The following is a 24,784-nucleotide window of genomic DNA, read 5'->3' as shown; positions in this document are numbered from 1 at the left end:
TTCTACAGATTCGTTGCACTTCTTAAATATGTACAGATACATTGAAGTGAAATTAATAAATTACTCTAGGTATGGAATAATTTCCAGTTAATAGAAATCATGACATATTTTTATTTCAAATTCATTTACAAAATTATATGAAATCATACAAAAATGATTTTGAATCATTGGTCATGTCAATTTGAAATATTTAATACAATAATTTTAAAGAATGCAAGTGGGGATTTATAAATTCAGCACTGCTCTGTTAGTCATAAGTCATACTCAGTAGTTTCTTCTTCACGACACTTTCAATTTGGAATACATTCACAAAACTGGAGCTTTCTCTTCCATACTCTCAATATTATTCACAGAATTGTTAATACTTAATTCAACTTCTTGTCCAACAATTTAAAATTGTCCATTCATCAATTTGGAATTTATCTATAAAAATGAATCTCAACTTAACTTGTCCACTCCACAATATACTGTGAGGCCCCAACTATACGGGCGTCTGGCGAGCTGAACTTACTTCGCGCACGTCTTCAGAATGCATGGCCTCTTATGGGGAGCGTCCATTTCGCTCAAACAGTTTACCCCATAGGAGACAAAAGTTCAGCGCGACTGAGACGCTCGTATAGTTGAGGCCCAGTTGCACAACAGCCGGTTAAATTTTAACCTTGATTAATTTCACGAGCACCAATTAGAGAAGACGTTTTGAAGAAGACGGCTCCTCTGATTGGTTCTCGTGGAATTAATCACGGTTAAAATTCAACCGTCTGAGACGCTCGTATAGTTGAGGCCCAGTTGCACAACAGCCGGTTAAATTTCAACCGTGATTAATTCTACGAGAACCAGAGAAGCTGTCTTTTCAAAAACGTTAAAATTTAACCGGCTGTTGTGCAACCGGCACTAAGAGTTCATTCATAAAACTTCTATACCTTGTATACTAAAAATTTTCGTGTGAATTCATAAATAACTTTCAACTTGTGTCCACTCCATTTAAAACTTCAATGATTTATCTGCTCCACAATATTCATAAATGCATTCATGGAAGCTTTCAACTTGTCCACTCCTCAATTTTAAATGAAGACTTTAAACTTGTCCGCCCACTCCGTTTTAAAACTGCAATAACTTGTCCACTCAACAATTTAGTATGAATTCATATGAAACTTCTATAACTTGTCCACTCAACAATTTAGTATGAATTCATAAAACTTCTAACTTGTCCACTCTACAATTTAGAATGCATTCCCGAAACTTGTCCATTCACAGAACTGCAGACGCATTGTTGCTGGGCCGGTCTGCGTCTTGCGTGGTGTTGATGCGGGAGCTGTCTGCCATTGGCTGCTGAGTCGGCAAGATGACGTTGAGGTTAGAGAGACCGGCCTGGTCGGCGTTGATCGCCTCCTGAATGACTGCGTTCTGGGTGCGTGCGCTCGTCTGTCGCTCCACAGGCGGTGGAGGGGTTGACAGTGTCGACTGTTGAATGAAATTTTATAGAATTCAGTAAGATTGACGGAAATAGAATAGAATAATATAAGATGGGATATATATTGGGGAATGGGCTGAGTACCCGTTTAAAAAAAATTGACCCACAACATTTTTCAACATTAATGTCATTTTCAAGTGAGTGAATCATGATAATAATATTAAGAGTAGCCCTAACCAAAAAGTATATATATCAGATAGAATATAATAATTTTATATTATCTTATTTATTATTTATTGTTCTTCTTTCATCGCCATGTTGCATTGCGCCTGTTCCCACATCCAGCCTAAAGATACGAATAATTATCTCTCAGAATTTCAATGAACCTGCAATCGTATCTGTATACTATTGTAAAATTCTTATATCACAGCTAACTGAATGAATGAACGAACAAATGAACAAACGAATAAACAAAGGAATGAACATATAAAAAAAATTGAATAATGCTGTCTCTCTTCTAAAGAGTTTAAGCTCAGCAACCTTTGCCCTGACAAGAATCTCAAGGGTCTTGTTGCTGGACGCTGTGATGACTGCTTATCATGGGTATTACGAGCCATTGCTCTATGGCATTTTGCTGTGGGGAGGATCAAGGCATGCATTGTCTATTTTTCGTGCCCAGAAGAGAGTCCTAAGGCTCATCTTTAAAAAACCTCCACGCTTTTCTTGAAGGCCATTATACATAAGATATAGAACACTCACAGTCCCAAGTCTTTATGTATACCATGTGGCTGTATATTCTTATAAATAGAGGAATGAATTGGTGACAGGAGTTGTCATCCGCTAGCATAAAACAAGGCGCAGAAATTAAATCCGTACTGAACAGCATAGGACGAATTTCTCTGAGCTAAATCCCAGATATATTGGGAAAAAATCTTCAACGCTTTGACAGAAAATATAAGGGATTCTCAGTTACTAGAGTTATTCAAGACTATAGGTAAAGGAATGGTTGTTGGAGAGATGCCTCATAGTCATAACAGCCTTTTTGAAGGCTGAATAATCCTTAATATTGATGTTTTTCTGATCTTTATTATGAATTTTGTTGTGTTTAATATATTGTAATTATATCTGTGATTATTGTGTGAATTTATTTATGTATGACAATAATTGTCAGTGCTATAGTGAGGTCCACGTTATAATGACAGTATATGATCAACTTTGGTTTTGCTATGCTTGTCTATCATTCGACAAAGCCGGAGGTACTATCCTTTTCTAGGTCAACAACGATGAAAATTATGCTTTTGACAGTGTAGAAATATAATTAATTAATGCAGAGAATCGGCATCGCTATTCTTCTATCATTATCCACTGCCATTATAACGTGGACCACACTATATTCTGAATGGCCTCTATGACATGTATAATAAATGATGATGAACAATGAGCTAATAAATCGCTGGAACATGCGTCGTTTACCTGCATCTGAGCGACATATCGGGCGGCAGCTGCCTTCTCCTGCATTGCCGCGAATGTGGCGCGCGCCTGTTCGAGTGCGCTGCGCTCCTGCGCATTCATGGCGCGCAGCTTGGAGTCCATGGCCACCCACTCGCCACCGATCAGCTGATCCACTGTCATGCGCTTGGTCGTCATCGGCTCCAGCATCGCGAAAGTCGTCGACTTGACCTGTGTGGACAGTTTGTCCACTACCTGACAACACGATTCAAAACGACAATATCAAAAGAGCATGATAGGCTACCAGAGAAAACTTATAAGATTGTTTTATTCTATGATAATACTTATTCTATGATAATTCCTATACTCTGATAAAAGAGTCTTAATAGTGAGATTCAAATTAGAAAGTCAGTGAAAATGATAGAACTGCATGATTCCCAATTCTCTGTTTTCACAGCCTTTTGTAGAATATAGCTGTGATTCAAGTCATACATGTATATTATCTGGTAAAATATTATTTTTTTACTTTTGTTAATGATATCTCCAATCTATTATATTCACCAAGGAAATATACCTTTTCATGATTTCATAAGACATTTTTATATCCAACACTATACAGCCTAATTTTTGAATATTAAAAAAAAAATCTAAAATGGATTTAAAAAATCCGAAAGTGCTCCACATGCGCTTACATGTGAGTACTTAAATAACTAATAAACCAAAATTAGACTGTAGTGTCGTTGAAAATAGTTCAAAAACGGATTATTACTTGCATTTCGTCATGGAAAGTGAATACAGCATTTTATAGTTGAGATATAATACGTTAGCAGTTCATCATATTTTCTCATAGCCAACAAACGATTTGGCAACGGTATCGAGCTAGAAAATGATGGAGCTATCTGGTTTGTCTGATGACAGACAAGAATAGCAAACCAATGTTAATCCGCACCGTTGCCAAATCGTTCATAAGGCATAAGGCTACAAAGGAATATTTTGAATTTCTGTAGCAGAATATTCAATCTCAATAAATATTATAGACATGATTTCATGATTTCAAGGATGTATAATATATATTATTATTATAAATATTTATTTATAAATAAATGATATTATTATTTATTATAATTATATTATAATATGCTTGAGATTGTTCATGTAAAGATTACTTACAATTATTATGTACAAATTATTCTTAAAATTAATAGAAAAATACACTCGGAATAGAATTGATCATTAATAGCAAGAATATAACTTATACCGGATATAAAGAAAATAAAAATCTCACTACCCTTTTTTGAAAAATTTTATCACAACATGTTTCGGACATTTATGCTATTTTCAAGTGATATGAAGTAAATACTTGATCAATAATGTTCACCTTTGTTCTGAATTTTACTTCATATCACTTGAAAATGGCATAAATGTCCGAAACATGTTGTGATGAAATTTTTCAAAAAAGGGTACTGAGATTTTTATTTTCTTTATATCTATATTACAAGTAGCCCTATACAGAAAAGAGGTAAACTTATACCGGATACGGATAGCTTGATAGGTGCGATCACAGTTCTACTATCATAGTGCTTGATGGTAACAGGAAAATGCCAACACTGCCGTCCAATCATTACCACTGACGTAACAACGCGAACCTCACTATAGAGCTCATGTGAGCATCACCTTCAGGAAAAAGGAATAGTTTGAAGAAAGTAAAAAATGTAAAGAAATACTTGATCAATAATGTTCACCTTTGTCCTGAATTTGACCCGTTTGTTCATCTGGCGTTCGTACATCTTTTTGACATTGGCATCGTCGTAAGGCATCGACTTGTTGAGCATAACATATAGGATGACTCCCAGCGACCACATGTCCGATATCTTGGGGTCATAGGGGAGGCCTCTCAACACCTCTGGAGCAGCATAAGTCAATGAGCCGCAGTAGGTAGCACTTAGGATTGGAGAACCTAAAAATATGATTATATATATATATATATACCGGGTGTCCCACGAAGAGGTTTACACGTTCAATTTTATATTATGTGCCCAGTCTTTCACACAGTTTACAAAGTAGGTTCTGAAAATATTCTGGGAAAATTTCAGCTCTCTAACCTTCGTAGAAACAAAATGGCGGCATATTGAAAATGTTACCAATTCGTTTACTACTTTCATAAATTATTATCTTATTTGTTTACTATGTTGCAGTAGTATTGCCTCATTTGATGGTACCAGAAATGGATCAAGCAATCTTCCAAAAAGATGGAGCTCCACCTCATTTCGCAAATCATGTTAAGTAATTACTAAATGACAAACTTCATGGCCGTTGGATTGGTCATGGAAGTGATTTTTTAGATTGGCCGGGGTGGCCAATGATTGATCGGGGAGATCATCAGATTTAACTGTTTATGACTTGTTTTTATGGGGTTACTTGAAGGAGAAAGTTTATATCCATAAATTCAATAATGATGTGGAAATAAAACGATCAATAGAAGAGGAACTTCTCCGGTTACCACGGAGTTTCTTTGTAAGAGCTTACGAACCATTTCTTAAGCGCTGTTATCAGTGGTAGATGTGTGGCTCGGTTGCTGTCGATGGGTTTCAATTTCAATAATTTTGGACTTTCAAGGTGTTTTATTAGGCCTTGTTCTAGTTGTTTCATTCAAAAGTTATATTGCCCTAAAGTGCAACAATAAAAATATTTTATAAAACCAAAAGCACCTTTTCCATCTTTTTGAAGTATCGTTTTTCAATATGCCGCCATTTTGTTTCTAAAAAGGTTAGGGAGTTGAAATTTTCCCAGAATATTTTTAGAACCTACTTCAGCTACCTAACTGTGTAACATTTAAGAAAGTTCCGTGCATGAATGGGCACGTAATATAAAATCAAACGTGTAAACCTCTCCGTGGGACACCCGGTATATAGTCTATAAAATATTTCCGTTAAACGAATGAAAGAGATAATGATATGAGATTTAAAACTTGAAAAAAATTAGCTGATAATCAACCAATCGGAGAGCTTCCTGCCCTGCCAACTCTTCCGCCGCCAGTGCAAAAAAAGCATGTAAAACTCTTCATGTGGCTTGGCCCCAAGTGTCCAGTTTAAACAATACATAATTATGTTGTATTTACTTTGTACAGTATAGTATATTAAGAAGTTATACTTTAGTTTGTATTTGCATTTCATATTGTTCTTTATTGTAGAAATAAATTTTAATTTGCATTTTTTCAAAATTGCTACAAATGAGCGTTACTATATGTCAAATTTCAAGTTAATCAGTCCAGTAGTTCAGACGTGATGGTACCTGTCTCGTCGATGACAAATCGAGCAAATCCGAAGTCGGCCAATTTGACATTGAGCAATTCGGTGATGAGTATGTTCTCACACTTGAGGTCCCTGTGCGCGATACCCATTTCATGCAGATATTGGACTGCCAACGCCATTTGCCGGATCCAGAATCGACTACGTTCCTCGCTCACTTCACCATGACTCAGCACGTACTCAAGAAGGTCTCCATTCTCAGCAAACCTGTCACAAAATTACTCATTTGAAAAAACAGTGTATTTCATATACTATGTAGTATGTGAAACTGTTATTTTTCTATATAAAATACAGAATACATATGTATTCTATATTTTATATAGAAAAAACATTACTTAATTCAACTTTTGCACTTTCAGGGCTTATATAACAAACAAGAAAGTGTTAGTTTTGAACCACCCCACCTCCTCAGCCCAGGAGGGTGGAAGTGGGGACTTTTGATTTGTTCTTACCTCCTAACTATGGCCGGGACCCCGGGACATACATAATCGCACCGAGCCCGCGCCGAAGCACGGCCGAGTGTCGGACGTACTACGGCGAGTGAGAAAACAAATGCTTTCAAACGTGTAGGGACACATACTACCGCACAGCGTCAGCACCGTCACCGTGTTTGTTGCCCGCGCCGTCACCGACTAGTTCAGTTTACTTTTTGACGGTGACGGTGCGGCCTCGTTTAACATAGCGAGTGAAAAACTTATTGAAGAGATATGGTGTTTTCCAGTTTTGTACGATCGAAGTGATGAGAAATATGGTTGAACGGAAAAATAAGTTGAACCATTAGTAAAAGTACAGCCAAATAAGTTAAGCTAAAAGTATAATAGACATAATATAATAAATAATAAAATAAACAACAAAAAGTATAATAGAAGGAACCCATGACTGTGTCATGAATTTTAAATTTAAAACTTATCACGTATAGATGCAGAAGGCAGAATAAGAATAAGAATAAGAATAAGAATAAGATAAGAATAAGAATAAGATAAGAATAAGAATAAGAATAAGAATAAGAATAAGAATAAGAATAAGAATAAGAATAAGAATAAGAATAAGAATATTTATTTGCCAATGTACAATACAAATAATGAGATGAAATACATTTTTACACATACTTGCCACAGCCATCAAAGTAAACTTGTGCGCTGGCTGTGAGTTCATACAGGAAATTAAATTATATAAATAAAGAAATTAAAAGTAACAAAAATCCAATAGGTAGTACAATGACAAAAAAACAAGAAATCTCATTCAACACAATCATAACCAAAATGGAGCTGGTAACGAAATTATGAAACTATTAGAATTTAGGTAGTCTATAATAAATATTCTGTTCAACCCATATATTTATTTCTTTAAGAAGTTTTTTAGTAATTCTTGTATTTATGAAAATAATTGGAACTTTGTTCGAAAATATATTACAAAAATAAGAGAATTGGTGTCTACACACCACTAACTTAATAAAATTTATATTAAAAATGTTTGATACTGCTGGTCGTGTTTGGTATGGTGTATGCCTTATTCATAAATTACTTATATTTTTATTTAAATGCGAAATAATCTTTATCACATATAACTGCCTAAGTGTGGGTACCCTTCAAAAATGTTCCTACTCGGGTATCGCCTTGCTTTACCCAGTGCTGCCCTTATAAGATGCTTTTGCAATGTGAAGACTTTATTAAAATGAGTATCAAATGCACCACCCCATGCCTCAATTGCATATTGAAACAATGAGTGGGCATAAGCGAAATAAATTGATCTCTTTATGTCACGGTCTTTTAATTGATTAATTTTGTAAAAGTTGTATATAAGAAATTTAAGTTTAGAACACAAATAATTAATATGAGAATCCCATTTCAAATGTCTATCCACCATTATTCCCAAGTATTTTATAGACATGACTTTCTCAACTTGTTGGCATAAACAATTTATCCTGATATTTGAACAGAGTGAATCAGTATGCATTAATAATTTTAATGAATCATCAGGTTGACCCGCTAATGTTGGAGAAAAAGTAATATATTTTGTCTTTTTTAAGTTGACTGTTAAAATATGGTCATCCATCCAATTTTTCATAATTTTTAGGCCATCATTAGCACTTTGATACACCTGTGGCCATGATTCACCCGAAAATACTAATGCTGTATCATCAGCAAAAGAAATCTGGGTACAATTTAGTATAGGCAATTTTAGAGCATCGTTCAAATAGATCAAAAAAAAAAACTGGGGACAGTACTGTACCCTGTGGTAAACCAAAACTAGATAAATGATCTGTTACTGATATTCCACACAAATTTAATGTTTGTCTTCTATCTTGAAGATAGCTAGCTAGAAGATCATTACAAATACCCCTAATCCCACATTTCTCTAATTTTTCCAATAAAATGCTGTGAGGGTTTGTATCGAATGCCTTTGCCAAATCTAAAAAGACAGCCAATGTTATTTGTTTAGAATTGAAATTTTCATCTATCAATTTAGTTAGGAGGATGATCGCATCAGTTGTAGACTTCCCATGTTGAAAACCAAATTGATTTTTTTCAAAAAAATTATTACTATTTAGGAAGTTTAAAACTCTTTTTTTAATAATCTTCTCGATAATTTTAGAGAAGCTATTTAAAATACTAATAATAATAGTATTTAGAATATTATTAGAATAAATATAGAAGATAACAATGTTATTGCTGATATAATTATATTTCAGATACATGACTGATGATGGTTTTGTTATGAGCCGAAATATATACCAGCTCTATGATTCTCATGTTCTGTGTCTACAGGTGATTAGTTTTAAATTGAAAAGATGTAAATTTAAATCGGATGTAACAAGCTTTAAATAGTGTTTATATTATTAACAATAGTTCAACACATTCAGAAATCAGATCACCTAGCACTATAGAACTGAGACACTGCTGCCGCTCGGCTGTCGCACGGATATGTGTGTTCTCCTACCATCATCACCGTGTCGCGGGCGTAGATCGGCCGTACGTCGGCGCGGGCTCGGTGCGGTTATATGTGTCCCAGCCTTTACCCTTAACAGAGCTGCGGGGACAAAAATTCCTCTCTATTCCTACTAACTTAACTAGGCTATAATATTTTACAGTCATCATTATTTACTCTATTCATGGAAAAAAGAGGAACAACACATACCTCATTACTATAAAATATTTATGCCGTTTCTGGAAAATGCTGTGAACATGTATGATGTGCGGGTGATTCAGACGAACCAGAATATCAAGTTCGCGAGGCAGGAACTTGCGCACGAAGTCCTTGGGGGCCTTACTGGCGTCCACTAGTTTACAGGCCAGTTGAATCCTCTGGTTCGAGCCGTCGCTTCTTTCATGGTCAAGCAGGTACACCTATAATTCAAAATTTTGAAATTAATATTAATCTATCAAACTTAAGCCTATTCTTAGCTAGATATAGATCATTTTTTGCAACGACATCTGAGTTATTCAGAATCAATACAATTGACAAAATAATGAAAATAATGAGGACATAATGGTTCAATATGGATATCAATATCACAGTTTTTGTGTCCTAGTCTATATCTCATGTCACTGTGTCAATCATATGCTATGTCTAGCTTTAAACTATTAACTTAAATAGATAATCATTATGAGTAAAGTAGCTGTCACTTTTCTCATGGTCAAGCAGGGTACGCCCAATTCAAATTCAAAATGTTGAAATTAATAAATGTAGGTATCCAACTTAAAAGCCTATTTTTATCTAGATAGATCATTTTATTGTAACGACTTCTGAGGTCTTCAGAATCAATACAATTATTGTCAAAATGTTCCTATGTATTCAGGGATACTTATTTTTATTTATAAAATAACATCATAGTGTTTTAATCTGTTATTTTTATATTAAAGAAGGGTACTATGATGTTATTTTATAGAAAACTGTCAAAATAAAGCAAATAATGAGGACATACTGGTACAATATGGATATCAAAGTTTTTGTGCATAGTCTATATCTCAAGTCACTGTGTCACTCATATGCTATGTCTAGTTTTAGACTATTAGATAATCATTTTAGGAGTACAGTACATGAACATTAGTGAACAATGAAATAGATTAAAAATAAAAGTCAAGCAAGCTTGAAATTTATAGGCTTACCGTAAGAAAGGAAAAAAGGCGTTTACATGGAGATTCTTTTCTTAGTAAGAGGGCCTTCTATGATGTTGACGAATTCTTTTTAGAGTGAGAAAGATTATTATTATAGTTTTACAAATTTCATGGATTGTTAAATATGCTATTAGAGTTTTATTTTATGACTGATATTCTCTGTTATTTATATTTGACGTTTTTCAATAATTGTATTACATTGTTTTGCTATACTTTTGTTGAAAATAAAATATTATTATTAAAACAGACAGAATTGATTGAATAGGAAGTATAGCATCGAATTGGATCCATTTACAACAGATTTAAAATGTAGAATCCGATACTGGTACTGGAACATCCCTTAGTCAATGAGTACATTGATGTCTCTCACAAGGAATGCTTCCTTACATTAATTTAAGATGAATCTCACTTCACATAACCCGTCATACTATCCATGCATAGAATGAAAAAGTCTTTTTACAATAATACAGGACAGTTTTGAAACACTTGGCCTCACTAAAGCTGGATTCCAACATATCAGTATCAGAGAACTGTGTTGGTTCGCAGTGTCGGAACCGTGAAAATATTACTTCCGTGAGTTCTAATCGGACTATTCATTCTCGCTTGGCCGAGCTGAATGGGAATAATTCCATTAAAACTCATAGAAATAATATTTTCACTTACCGGACACGTTCACTGTTAGGCCTACTGATATATGGAAATCAGTTGACAGTCATTTTCGTTGGGATATCCATATAAAAAATGTTTGTAATAGACTCAAACAGGTATTGGCCAAAATGTATTATATTAAAGATTTAATACCTAATAAAGTGAAGAGGATGATGTATATAGCCTTGGGAGAGTCTGTTATGAGATATGGATTGCAAGGGTGGGGATTTGCTAGCAATGTTTATCTTAGGAGAATATCTTCGGTACCTACAGAGGAAGATTTTACGTTTGGTCAGCAATTCTCAGGGAGATATTTCATATGAGAACCTTTTGAATAGATGCAAGGTTTTGAATATAAAAGGTATATTTCTGTTTACTGTGATTTTAGAAAATTACTTCTGCAAAAAATATTTAGTTATGAAAGTTAATCGATATGATTTAAGGAATGAGAGGTATGTTGTACCATTTACTTCGAATAATTTAGCCAGAAACACCTTAATCTACATTGTACCAAGAACTTTCAATGATTTACCCGATAATTGTGCTGAGTTTGTTAATATGCGCCTGTTGAAAAGAAATTTAAAGATTTGGTTGAATAATTACACTTTAGATGTAACATAATGTAACTCATTATTAATGTATTGTATTGTTGTAATTCATTCTGTTCTATTTTTTGTATGTAAGTTCAGGTTGACTATATATTATAACACTCTTTAGATTTTTGAGAGCTGAGCCAACAATTAATTAATGTCATGATAATTTTAACTGTTAAGTAAATTCTGTAAGTAAATTTGATAAAGTAATAAACTGATAAGTGAATTTAACTGTTGAGTAAAAATAAAAGTTCACTGATATATGTATTTGAATTTACATGTTTTGTATAATAGTACCTTGTCAAGCAGCCTCTTTGAGGTTCGCTTAAGGTAGCTTATTTATTCAATAAACGTTTTTTCTATTCTATTCTATTCAAGCCTCATTTTTTCTTCTCACGATAATGTTTAGTTTTATCAATGAATAATTATTATTCTAGGACCCAAGCGTTCCATTCATCTATTCAAAATAAATTAGTAGAATAGAAAATAGTTGAAAGTTGAAATATTAGATATATAAGAAAACAATAAATTATTAATATAAATACTATAGTTTCTGTCTGGATTGAGAATGAGCAATACCAGCACGAAACGGTCGTCGCCAAACCAAAGAATGTGAGTATTTTTTCACTTGGAGGTTATATAAGAATACAATAGTACCGTAACAATAAATTATTTTTAGAAGAATCAATTTATTTACCTGGGCATAAGAACCCTCACCAAGTTTCTTCACTATACGATGGCCACGATTTGAAAGTGTAGCCTCTTCTGAAGGTGAAAGAGCTGCAGTGGTCATTACTATCTATATGGTGCGAGAAGAAATTTCAATGATATGAAAAATACGGTGTATTATACTTCACAGTTTAATAATTAGAGAGTGAGCAGTAATTTATTCAATGTTAATTATTAACAATATTGAACAGTTATTCAATGTTAATTATTAACTGATCTGTTTTATTTATTATTGTCTATTGTATGTATTGTACCTGTGCAATTCATTGTACGTTTCTTTAATGTGAATTGTGACTTGGCTATAATGTAACTTCTATATGTTCAACTGGCACAATAAAAACTTGAAACTACTACTTGTATTGTATGTCAATTTTACGACAAAGTGAACGTTTTAGTCTATGTGACAGAAAAAATACAATTGAGGGCCAAGTCACATGAGGCGTTTTCCAGACGAGCCGGTAGGACAGGAAGCTCTCCGATTGGCTGATGATCAGCAGATTCCCGAACGCCAGCCAATCGGCTCGTCTGAAAACGCTATGTGTAGCTTGGCCCTATATAATTCATATAAAAGTGTTCACCCAATCACAGGCTGCAAATGTGTGAACACACCCATAAGAATGAAAGGTATTCTCTCTCCGTCGTCAGCTGAATACACGAAAACGTAACTTTACATGCTGATCACGAATTATTATTTAATAGTGCTTACAATCGTTGTCAGTTTGTATTCTCGTGACATAACACATCATGTACAGTCGACATAGCTAAAACACGATTTGTAGCCTGATTAAATTTTTGTCTTTTCAATGATTATTGTTGTGCCTTGAATTATTCATAGAATTTATTGATATTGATGTACTAGCAAGAGATACATGTATGAACTTAAAATTTTATTCACTGTGAATAAGCTAAAGACGTGTTGAGTTTCTATAAATTTTATGAAATATATTATTATACATAAATTTAATAATAATTATTGATAGGAGACAGATTGAATATCTATTCTGATTTTGAGAATATAAATATGCAATCTTATTGAAAAGTACAACTTCTTCATCATCCCAATACAGTACAGTACTTTGGCGCAAATTTTGAGATCAGCTGAACACAGTCTTGAGATATAAACAATCATCAAGAAATGCTTCTATTTAATTTTCTCTTCCAGAACAGATAATGTACTGAATATTATGAAAACAGAATTATGTCATATGAGAGTCATATTGCTGATTTTGGCTGATGAAGGTCCAAAGTCAAACCACAACAACCTTTTTACAATGTTTGATGTATCGTAAAATTTGCAATTTAGATAAAAATAACACTTCGAAACCCCTTATTAATAAGAAATGTAGATCAAAACAAAACTCAACTTACGTTAGAATTTTAAAATTCAAATGTGCGTTCGAAACAACTAAAAAACTTACGATTTAAATTCATAAAACTTGGGAACGTAAAACTTAAAACTGATCAATAACATCCCATAGCAACACTGTTAACAATATATTATTTACTTTTTTGTTTTGTTTAGCTAAAACCCAATCAATATTTTGAATCATGTTTAACACATCATAGTAAAATTCAATGAGATTTTAGATAGTGATTTTTCCAATTTTATATAGCAAAATTTAGTAGCATCAATATCAAAATTTATTTCAACTTAAACTTCATTTACTAATGTAGCAAACTTTATTTATTTTTTTCAAGCTATTACTAATATAATAAAGTTGATTCAATTGTAACAAAGATGATATTTAAAGCCACGTTTACACACGAGACTTATCACGTCAACTGAGATTTGAACAAATTTGCCAATTACATAAAAAGCAAAGCAATATCTAACTTATTTTCTACAGAGAAAATTGACAACTTTTATGAAGAAAACTATTTGTGAACAGCATTTTGTTGACAAATCTGGTTTAAACGTGGCTTGAGCCTTTTAAAAGTAAAGACTCAATAGATAAAACAAGAACGTACTAAAATAATTAAAGGACGACTAGAGGAGTATTGATAGCAACACTTGTTAAAAATGAAAATAATTTATTAAGTTCAATACTAATCCGTACAATACGTATAAAGTAGTTCTGTTAACCTATGTTGAAGTTGCGGTTTAGGTTTCAACCTGTTGCCTCTGAATTTTAAAATAGAAATTTACAGGAATTTAAATTTTTAGTGTAAAGGACTGAAACAAGATAATACATATTATATTGAACGTTCTCATAACTGTTTCAACTTTTCAAATTGATAACCTATGCTATAATGCATTACAACGAGAATATATCAGGAGAAAAACCAGAAGCAATATTGTAAGCGCTTTATCAATAGATAAAAACTTGAAATCCCGAAACACAAGGAAAATGATTCTGTTCATATAAACCTAACATTTCGCAACTGTCTCAAAGCATTCAACAGACTTTGGAAAATTTACCAGTTGTGCCATGAATAAAAAATAAATAATTAAAAATAAATTAATTAGAATAAATAAAAATTGAAGATGTAGATTAAAAGCCACAGTCAGTTATTGAAAAATGGATATCAAATAGAAAGAAAATATAATAGCCTTGATAAAAGCAGCAAAATATGCATTTCAAAACACAAGAGAAATCTACATGATCTTTATTTACAACTATATATTATTTTATAATAAAAAACTACGAGGTATTGAAATTTGTTTCAAATTGATTTACAACATTTATAAGTTTATTGTTTTTTTGAGGTTCTAGCAAAAATTGAAAGAACAGTGTATTTATCGTTTTCAGAAGAAATACTTTTACACATTTTTTTGAGTTTGTAGAGATTTATTGGAAGTTTTTAATAATACTATATTAATTGATTATAGAAGATTTAAAAGAATAATATATTTAATTGAATATATATTTATGTAATCCCATTTTGACCAAATTAAAATTAGCCACTCAAAACATTCAGCCGACGATTTCTCATTGTCTTATTTGCATTATAATCTTAAAATGAGTTGTATCTTATTTTCAAACATTCCAATTCATTATTTGAAAAAATCGATCCAGTGATACACAGTGATTTTTCCAAAGAAAGCATGCTATCATCGATTCTATGATATCCGAAATTTCATGAAATCTGCTTCTAAAATACCGTATAAATTTTTCACATGTATTCTTTTTTATAAGTATTAAAAAATATTTTCACATGTTTAACTTCTTTCTATTTTATACATAAATATTTTCTAACTTACTGAGTAAATGTTTTACAAACTACGATGAAACATTTTTCAACGAATAAAATTAAAACGTTTTTACTTGGAATCACCAAACTAGTTTTTGAAATGCAATGTTCGGCATTGTAAATGGTTTTCATTATCAAATTGAAGCATAACTCTGTACTTACTTCGACAATTAACTATAATACAACACGAAATTCACGCCTAATTGAAATATCCACACTCATGAGCAACAACATAACACTTGATAAGGAATTAAGTATATCTAGAGGTTAAAACTCGCTCTGATGACATTTTCTGATATTTCTATTCAATCTAAAAATTATGCTATTGATTCGCAGTGATGTTTTGAGATTATAAACTATGATTACATTGAAGATTCCCAAAAATTCAACAATACTTCAATTTCCAATGATTTTGTGTTTTCCATCAATGTTAAATAAATAAATACCCTAAAACTTAATAATATCTACATTCCCCTTCCATAGGCAATCAATGGATGATAGAAAATGAAATGAAATAGCAGCCCGATCTAAAAGAGAACGCCCAGAGTGAGAGAGAGTCTGAACATCAGTGCACAATCTAAGAGCTCAAGTCCGTTCCTGTTTCCAATAATATTGACGTGAGTGAGGTTAACCTGAATGCTGTGAGGAGGAATGCTCCATTACTAAAAGAAGGAAGACGGGATGTGCTTGTGCAAGCATCAGCAAAAATGAGAGAAGCTGTGAAAGAATCGTACAGAAACACCCAGGGAATCAATGAAGATCAATCAAAGAACACCTCTCAAGATTCCAATCAAAATCAGTTAACATTTTCCTGATTTCATGAATTTCGTTTCCTGAGGAAGGAGTTATCAACGAAAAACACTGTTAGTTGCAGAAAACTACAAACAATTTAGTCTTGCAAAACAACTGAGATTGAAATAAGAGACTCCCAAGATTCAAATCAAAATCAGTCATTTTCCTGATTTGATGAATTTGGTTTCCTAAGGAAGGAGCTATTAACGAAAAATACTGTTAGTTGTGAAAAGCTACAATCAATTTTGTCTTGCAAAAAAACTGACATTAAAATACGAGGCTTCTCTAACGTGAAGCAATTATTGCTTAAACCCAAAATACATTTTGTAATTTTACTATCCACTTTATTATTTAGTTATAGATTGATAATTTGACATCTTGTGGGACCGGACTCTCCCCTATTGTAGACAATTAAATAGGAAATGAAAGTATTCTTCTAAAGTTCTGGCATTTGTAAGTTGATTATGTTTTGTAATTGATCTTCTTGAAGCTCTGTTACTCAATTTAAGGTTCAGCTTAATATAATAGATCATAGACTATGGTTTTGTCTTAGAATAATAATAATTCATAATCCAATAAGATAGACTTGTATACACTTCATTTTCTTTATATTCACCAGAGATTGACAATGGTTTAACAACCGAAACCGGTATCTTGATTTTTAATAAATCTATGGTTGGACAATATCTAGTATTTCTATTCAGTATGGATAACTAACACATCTCACCTTCACAACTACTCAGAATTTTTTTTATATTTGATTACGGACCCTATAACTTGAAATTGTACACCCCATTGACAGCTCATCTCAATAAATTATGGTCACTATTTGTCAAGTTTTTTTGCGAGTGTCATTGTTTTGATTATTATCCGTGGGCGTTCATTACAATGTTATCGGCTTGCATTTCTATAAATTAAATTGTAATAAATAATGCCTAATCAGGTACAAATGTTGGGAAAGTGGTCGGTCATGCCATAAAAATTCTTTTGTGCTGATTAATTGTCATTTTGATTGAATGCTGAATGTAAACACTTGATGGGGGAAAATCTGTACCTGAGGAGGAAAAAATTTGTTCTGCTGAATTTTTTTAATTTTCCTACTGAATTTAAAGAACACGCCTCCAATTTTCTGTGATGTTTCAGCAATTTCTAACAATGATTATAGTGGAGGAAACACACAGGACACTCAAAATGTTCTCCTCTTTGATTTTGGAGTTGTAAACTAATTGAATACCTTGAGAGGAGAATTAAATCCTGAGTCTATTCTCCTCAAGAAACATAAATCAATCTTCTCGAGAAATCTTAGGCGGAACAGCGAGCGAATTTTGCTAAATCTGTGTGATTAGGTTCATTTGATTCTACATTCGTGTCATGTGAGTGTAGGTCGAGGTTTCAAGATAAGTTTTCCGGTGTCGTCACAGGACATGTTGAAATCGTTGAGAACAATTCGAGTTCTACTGATGATAATCGACGGAGCAATCACTCGTTTATGGATGCCGATTGTGAACAGGAAAACTGAAACAATCATCAATCATCAGTTTTACAATTATTCCAAAAAGCACTATCAGCTGATAAGAAAATAACAATTCAAGGGAAGCAATAAAAGTCTGGTGTGGCGCACTCACACAACTTTCCTTGCCGTTATGAAAATTGATCACCTGACGCTAGTGTTCACGCGCATCTCAAGTCTACTATTCAAAGATCTGAGCCAGCTGGTGACAGGACAATGACGCTGGAGACACACGAGTTCTGCTATCTCTTCATAGTGAATAGAATCAACAGTTGCCAACAGTTTGCATTATTGAATGAACACATTTTCTCGAATTTCGAGCTAATTTTCAATTTTAGGTGAAAATGTAACTGAACATTAATATTGTAGAGATTTTCATGTTCAATCTTTTCCACTTTAAATTTTTGTTTACATTGTATCTGAAGCCTGATAATTGAGAATCTAAAATCAAACTTTGCATAGATGGAACGGAGCTCCTGAAATTTTTACAGATATTGGACTTGTGGCAATTGATAGAGCTTATCAATGACTATTTTAGGTATGAATTTGATCAAAATCGTTGGAGCCATTTTCGAGAAAATCGCAAAAAACCCTATTTTTGACAACATTTTCCCCATTTTGAATTGCATTTGATCGGAATTGTTCGTGTCGGATCCTTATATTGTAAGGACCTCAAGTTCCAAACTTCAAGTCATTCCGTTAATTGGGAGATGAGATATCGTGTACACAGTCATACATACATACATACACACACACACACACACACACACACACACACACACACACACACACACACACACACACACACACACACACACACACACACACACACACACACACACAGACCAATACCCAAAAACCACTTTTTTGGACTCAGGGGACCTTGAAATGTATAGAAATTTAAAATTGGGGTACCTTAATATTTTTCGGAAAGCAATACTTTTCTTACCTATGGTAATAGGGCAAGGAAAGTAAAAATATACAGGGTCTTTCTGAAATAGACCAACAAACTTTCAGAGTGGTTTCCTCACATCCTCATTGGGTGGCTTGTTGGAGTAAGTGATAACGCGTTGGTCTAATAATCAAGAGAGCCCGAGTTCGAATCTCGATCAGGGCAAAAGTTTTTGACCACAGCACAATCACATAGATACGGCCACCCCGTCTTTCGGAGGAGACGATAAGCCGACGGTCCCAACAGCCTAAAAAGTAGTCGCCATCTCTCATCAACATCCCTCTCACTCATTACTCAAGCACAAGCCTTAGAGCCTATGTGGGCTCCACCCTCAGTATTATTATTACTAAAATAAAGGAAAAGGTTCCAGCAGACATAGATCCTAAAATGCTTTATTACCAAGATAAAGATAGCGCAGTATTGCAATTTTGTTTCAAATTTATATAATTGTAGTGGCCTCATTTGGGTACTGAAATGATTAATTCTTATGTGAAATTACTAAGAAATTGAATAAAACTAATTGGAAGTATATGTGTAACCTCAATGATTGTTGAGATAATAGGAAAACTGTGCCAAAAAACTTCATTCTCTAATTTGAAAAGGATTTAACTAAGATAGGTACTACTTATTGTTCAACTATATTTCAAATCAGACGTGATTGTAGATAATCAAATTCTGAATAGGGAGTGAACAGTTACTTATCTGTCTAAAACACCCCCAAACCTCTTAATTTATTCTAGTATGCTGTTGATAAAAGCAGAGGTTTTTCAAATGTGATATCTTGTCAATCTTGTCTCCTTTGAATACTTAGGTTTGGGTGGGTACGTTTTAGACATAAACGTAACAGAACATTTCTCTCTTCTAAAATAAATTATCTGAATTTTAAAGAAAGGGTACTTGTATTCTTATTATTCATTTCTTTCAGATTATTTACTATTACCTCTTATTTAAAATTCCGTTAAACAGTAAGTATCCTAGTAATATCCGGTTTAAACTGGAAACTTACTTTTTTTAAAAAGTAAGGATACTGTAGGAAAAGTAAGTACTAGTTCAACTTTATCGTACTTACTCAATGTCATACAGGATATTGTGAAGAAAGGATGATTGAGAAGACTTTGCGTGAAGGAGACAGCGGATAAGTTTGGATCTTTAAGCCAATACCAAGCTCCAACCGCCGTACTCACTGATATCAGGAACAAAATAACTGAAATGAGAAAATAAAATAAATAGAACTGATGTAAAATATATCAAGCAAAAGAAGATAAAAGAGAAAAATCTATTTGTCAACTCAATATTCATTGAAGTTTGCATTTCTATTATTAGCGATTCATTAATATGGCATACCATTGAAATTGGAGGTTATGCTAATAATATACTTTGGCCAGCTCCTTTCCTCTCAACAAGGTAGTTTTGAAAGTCCAGTAATCATAGTCGGTCTAAAAATGAATAATGAATCCAGAAACATAGCCAACTCGTTAGAATCAAATAGAAATACCTATATCTTGATTGCGATAAACATAGAATTTCCATCTTGACCATTATCTTCTCATCACCAGCGCACAATCAGTTATGAATGAATGAAAAAACGTGCAAATTACGAATGAATGATTCTTTTCATTCAAATTTTTACAAAGAAGCACTGATAGGGAGAGAAAAACTAAGGAGACTTCTTGTACTATTTCTTTCCCAAATTTAGAAAACATTTTAATAGTCTGAAAAAGGGTTATAATTTCACTTTTCTAAAATTTAGTCCATTTTCACTCAAAAACAATGAAAACTAAGAATTTTGAATTTTGACGGTTGAAAACAAAATAAAAAACAAAAATATAACACTCTAATCACCATTAATTGGAAAACTTTTGCGTAATTTTACAAAATTTAGAGCCAGAAAAAACACAACTCACTATTCTTATGACTGTTGATTGTGGATAATTAATGTAAGTTACTACAAGAACATTCGGTTTATTATTGCATTGATAGTAAACTATAAATAATAGACCAGTAAGAGAGTTTGTAGAAATTGAGGGTGAGTGCTAAGGGTATAATCACATTGGATGCACGTATGTGCAAGTGCAAGTGAGATCATGCATGACCAAGCGCGCAGATAAGAATCAAAATCTGGAAAGAGCCATAGGAACACTCACACTGAACGTGCTTGCTGATTTCGTTTAGTTCAGTGTGAGCAGCTACAGGTAAGTCACAACGTGTTTCTATGGCTTTTTCCTGATTTTGTCAGTAAGTTTGTTCAGGTTTTGATAACAGTAAGTACAAAGATTAAAATAATTTAAAAACATATTAAGAGATGAACTGCTTAGCCTCCCACTCTACTCATTGGGTGAGGAGATCACAAGTTTCTTCTACCTAATTGACATGCCATCTTAAATAATTGTAATTAGTGTGAACTTTAGTGTTGTTGACTTTTCTAAGACAAAATCTATGCAGCGCAAACTGATCATAGATTGATGAAGAATTGAATTGACTAGGTACATCCAATGTGATCATACCCTAAGATATTAACTAGAAAAAATGATGAATAAAATAAAATTACTTCTCCATCTTATTGTGGCAGGCCGGAGACAAGCATTGACTTCGGTTAAACGTCTTTCAAATGCTTTCAGATCTGAAACAAAAATCATATGAACCATTTAAATATGATTTGACAGTAGCTTACCTACTGTACTTATTGATTTACAATAAAGTTGTATTTGGGATAGATTTTTTCCGCTGTCAAGAACTGAGTCCAATCACAGATTTTAGGCCTGAACCAGGACCTCCTAAATACCGGACCTGCGCCTGTGTGAAAATCTAGGTAAAATGGCGCCGATATTTGGTGGAGTCTCAACTCAGCTGACACTGATATGCTGTCATCAGTTTTTAGTATTTAGTTGTAGTTAAGTGAGGTTTGTTTACAAATGTCACGGGCTTTATAATATTTGCGAGTTAAATAGTTTCCTAGTATTTAGGAGGTCCTGTCTGAACACATTATTTGTCTATCACACATTAGAGGAGAGAATAAATCTACTACGATATTATATTTAATAAGATTCCAATTACTTAATTGCTACATAAGAAAGAATACACAAAAATAAAGATACTAACATTACTACTGAGAGATATTTTTGAAGTAATCTTAACAGATTTTCAAAAACATTTTCTAATTAAAACGCAGATTTACACTTATATATTTATGAAGTTTTAATACAACAAGGAAAGTGTAACGTTTTCCGGGGCTGGGTGTGCATCGGACAAGTGAGATGTGCATCACGGAGTCCCACAGGGATCAGTACTGGGCCGTCTTCTATTTATGAATCTGGTCAATCACTCTTATTTATGCCGAAGATACAACTCTGCTGGCAAGGGGTATTGTATTGACCAGGTAGAAGCTGAATGTGGAAAACTTATTCAGAAGTATTAGTTCAATGAATTCTTACTTAGAAGTGTTATTACTACAAATAATTCTTACTGAGACTAAAGGCTGTATCTGGGAGAATATATTATAACAATCATATTGTATTGTAATTGTTAATGAAATAAATAGAAATGCTTCAATTGAATGAGGACAAGGCACAAAACATGATTTGCACATTAAAAAATGTGAGCTCTGAAAGTGCAAGCGCAGTCAAATTGCGGGGTTCTGGATTGATACCAAGCTGACATGGAATGAGCATGTGTTGCAGTTGTGTCGCAAGCTGTCAAGGGATTTCAATATATTTAATCACACACACAACTATTCAGATGGCTGATTCAGAAAGTGACGACTTTTAATAAAAATACAAATCATCACTAATAAATTCATTTACATTATAATATGCCTTGTCACACAACAGCTTCCTGACGGTTCTCTTGAACGAGATCTCATCCAACTGCTTCACACCAGGATTCAGCTTGTTCAAGAATTTCAGGGCAGAGATCCTATAACTGGCCTGTGATCGGTGGAGGCGTCCCCTGGGGTCATCCAAAAGTTTATGGTGCCGGATGTTGTGGAAGTGAATGTCACTTCGGGCCGCCAGAGTATGCTGTATCCTCTTAACATACACCAAGCACAAAAGGATATAATGTTCATATTGCTTATGAACAACTTCACGAGCAGGCAGGGTGCACTACTTTTTGGGTACAGGATGACATCACCTTGATATCCAGAGGCACCACCAGAAGGAAAGATCTGCCACTCTTATTGAGACAAAGCTGTGGTTTTTGGCCAACAAATTGAAGCTGAATAAAGATAAAACAAACATCCTAGTCTGCTCATGAAGAGACTAACAGCTGCAGAGGAACCAGTGAAGCTGCTACGTTTCTGGATGGAGACGAGGTTGAGCTGGAATCATCATGTTCAAAAGGAGCGCAGGAAAATTTCAAGAGTATCGTACCTTCTAAGAAAACTAAGCAACGTGGTTGACTACAACAGCCTCATCATGGCGTATCATTCACTTTTCCAGAACCACGTCAACTACGGGTTACTTTTGTGGAGTCATGCACCAGCCGTCCATGATGAGCTGTTCCTACAGAGGATGTTCTCCTCAGACTTCAGGGATCATTGTTGGCTTCTCTTCAGGAGTCTTGGAATCCTTACTGTGTACAGCTAGTATGTTCTTTGTTCACTGATGTGCATGAAGAGAAACCAGTATCCGTTACAAAAAAAGATGTCATATACATGTTTGCAATACAAGATATGCTGCCTTATTGGAAATACAACGCAGCAGTCTGGTTGAAACTTACAACAGCATCCCAGCACAAGCTAAAAATTTCTTCAACCGTCTTCCCAAGGAGATTAAAGGCAAATTGAGTTAACTAGGTTTTACACAATTATAAAAAAAATCTCGTTGAAAGGCCACTCTACTCATTGGGAGAGTTCAGGAATGAGCCTCGTTTTTGCTTATCCACCTCCATAACATGAATATTCGTGCAGTTTTACTAAATTTATGTGACAGATGTTTCTATGACAGTGCCTATCTGGAGATCCTAGTCATTGGCAACGACTTCAATTACGTTAAAAAGTATTCAAGTATAATAACAGATGACCGTCAGTACATTAAGGCAGGCAAAGATGGGCTTCAGAAAGCAAAATGGTCGCTGCCTGTTATGATACTCACAGCCCTCTTTTGCTGCCTCAGGACATCATCAGCCACTGCCGAGTGACCTTACAGAAGCCATTCCTAATTGATGTGGCAATAGAAGAGAGCGTGGTACATAATCACAAGTTACCTCTCAGTAACCAGGCCCCTCCCTTATCATGAGCAGCAGTAAGTAAATACGGGAAAGCCAGCTGGTTACCTGCTGTATATCACTGTTCAAGCAAATTTTACTGTCCAAGACAAAACTCAGCAGTTTTACTGGGTTCTGATGGTTACGCATTTATTGTGACAAGCTGCAGTTGATATTTTCGGTCTTGTCCTCATTCAGCTGGAATCAATTAGCCAGGAACCACACTGAAATATAGTCTTGCCCTTAATGTAATCTGGTTTTAATCTAATAATAATTGCAAAATACTAGGTTAAAGCTTACATGAAGCTTTTGCAGCTAATTATACATTTATAAGAAATAATTTATAATAAATACTTTTAAAATAGAAATAAAGTCTACCAACCCTCACAAGCTGTCTGCTCCACAGACATGTTTAACCGTTTTGGTGCAATGATTGGTTGTTTATAATTTAGACCTAAAACGTTTATAATACTACACTTTTTTATTAGCCTTCAACTTCCAATTTAAAAATTATTTGCTTGTAATCGCATTAGAGTGTCTATGCTTTTTATACTATACTATTGACTATAATAGAATACAAGAAGTAAAGATAACCTAAAACACTGAATTTTCACAAGATTATTTTTAGGTTATGTTGAAAATTGAAAGAAGAAGAAATGACCATCAAAAGTCATCACTAGAATGCGCCACCTTCTTGCAAGACCTAGCCTGAATAATGAATAAATTAATTTTAAACCATTTCCATCTAAATAAATTTTCAAAATATACAAATCTGGATAAAAATCTATGAATCATCATTTAAAATCATTTTGTGTCGAAGATAAAAAAATGCAGAAAAACGGAATATTAGTTGGTTACCCTGACCCTGCTTTACGTAACA

General features: G+C 33.7%; 2 protein-coding genes across 3 annotated transcripts; both read right to left on the bottom strand.

The window, feature by feature from the left end:
• Window positions 1-908: 908 nt before the first annotated feature.
• On the bottom strand, window positions 909-13,826 carry LOC111051219 (testis-specific serine/threonine-protein kinase 1). 2 transcript variants are annotated; one of them, XM_022337675.2, is made up of 7 exons: window positions 13,625-13,826; window positions 12,225-12,326; window positions 9,307-9,515; window positions 6,152-6,375; window positions 4,603-4,817; window positions 2,885-3,115; window positions 909-1,461 (listed from the first exon to the last, which is right to left on the bottom strand). In XM_022337675.2, the coding sequence occupies exons 2-7, from the start codon at window positions 12,318-12,320 to the stop codon at window positions 1,249-1,251; spliced, it is 1,188 nt and encodes a 395-aa protein (XP_022193367.2). In that variant the 5' UTR covers window positions 12,321-12,326; window positions 13,625-13,826; the 3' UTR covers window positions 909-1,248. The 2 variants fall into 2 exon arrangements, with proteins under 2 accessions (XP_022193367.2, XP_022193368.2); XM_022337676.2 differs by having other exon boundaries at window positions 13,675-13,799.
• A 444-nt stretch (window positions 13,827-14,270) lies between these two features.
• On the bottom strand, window positions 14,271-24,541 carry LOC111051222 (nuclear envelope phosphatase-regulatory subunit 1). The gene is made up of 4 exons (XM_022337680.2): window positions 24,287-24,541; window positions 21,251-21,322; window positions 19,772-19,906; window positions 14,271-17,755 (listed from the first exon to the last, which is right to left on the bottom strand). The coding sequence occupies exons 1-4, from the start codon at window positions 24,312-24,314 to the stop codon at window positions 17,610-17,612; spliced, it is 381 nt and encodes a 126-aa protein (XP_022193372.1). The 5' UTR covers window positions 24,315-24,541; the 3' UTR covers window positions 14,271-17,609.
• Window positions 24,542-24,784: the final 243 nt, after the last annotated feature.

Source organism: Nilaparvata lugens, chromosome 5, assembly GCF_014356525.2.
Source record: "Nilaparvata lugens isolate BPH chromosome 5, ASM1435652v1, whole genome shotgun sequence".
Classification (NCBI taxonomy): Eukaryota; Metazoa; Arthropoda; class Insecta; order Hemiptera; family Delphacidae; genus Nilaparvata; species Nilaparvata lugens.
The sequence above is the reverse complement of the archived record's forward strand: the minus strand, read 5'-3'. Positions and strand labels throughout refer to the sequence as shown.

Excerpts from the sequence above, each read along its gene's own strand:
- LOC111051219 (XM_022337675.2), bottom strand. The coding sequence starts at position 12,320 with ATGACCACTGCAGCTCTTTCACCTTCAGAAGAGGCTACACTTTCAAAT. Across the intron at positions 6,376-9,306 it reads AAATATTTTATAGTAATGAG|GTTTGCTGAGAATGGAGACC; the intron begins GTATGTGTTGTT and ends ATTTTGTGACAG. Across the intron at positions 1,462-2,884 it reads GATATGTCGCTCAGATGCAG|TCGACACTGTCAACCCCTCC; the intron begins GTAAACGACGCA and ends TTCATTCAACAG.
- LOC111051222 (XM_022337680.2), bottom strand. The coding sequence starts at position 24,314 with ATGTCTGTGGAGCAGACAGCTTGTGAGG. Across the intron at positions 21,323-24,286 it reads GGAGCAGACAGCTTGTGAGG|ATCTGAAAGCATTTGAAAGA; the intron begins GTTGGTAGACTT and ends TTTTTGTTTCAG. Across the intron at positions 19,907-21,250 it reads TGCCACAATAAGATGGAGAA|TTATTTTGTTCCTGATATCA; the intron begins GTAATTTTATTT and ends TTCTCATTTCAG.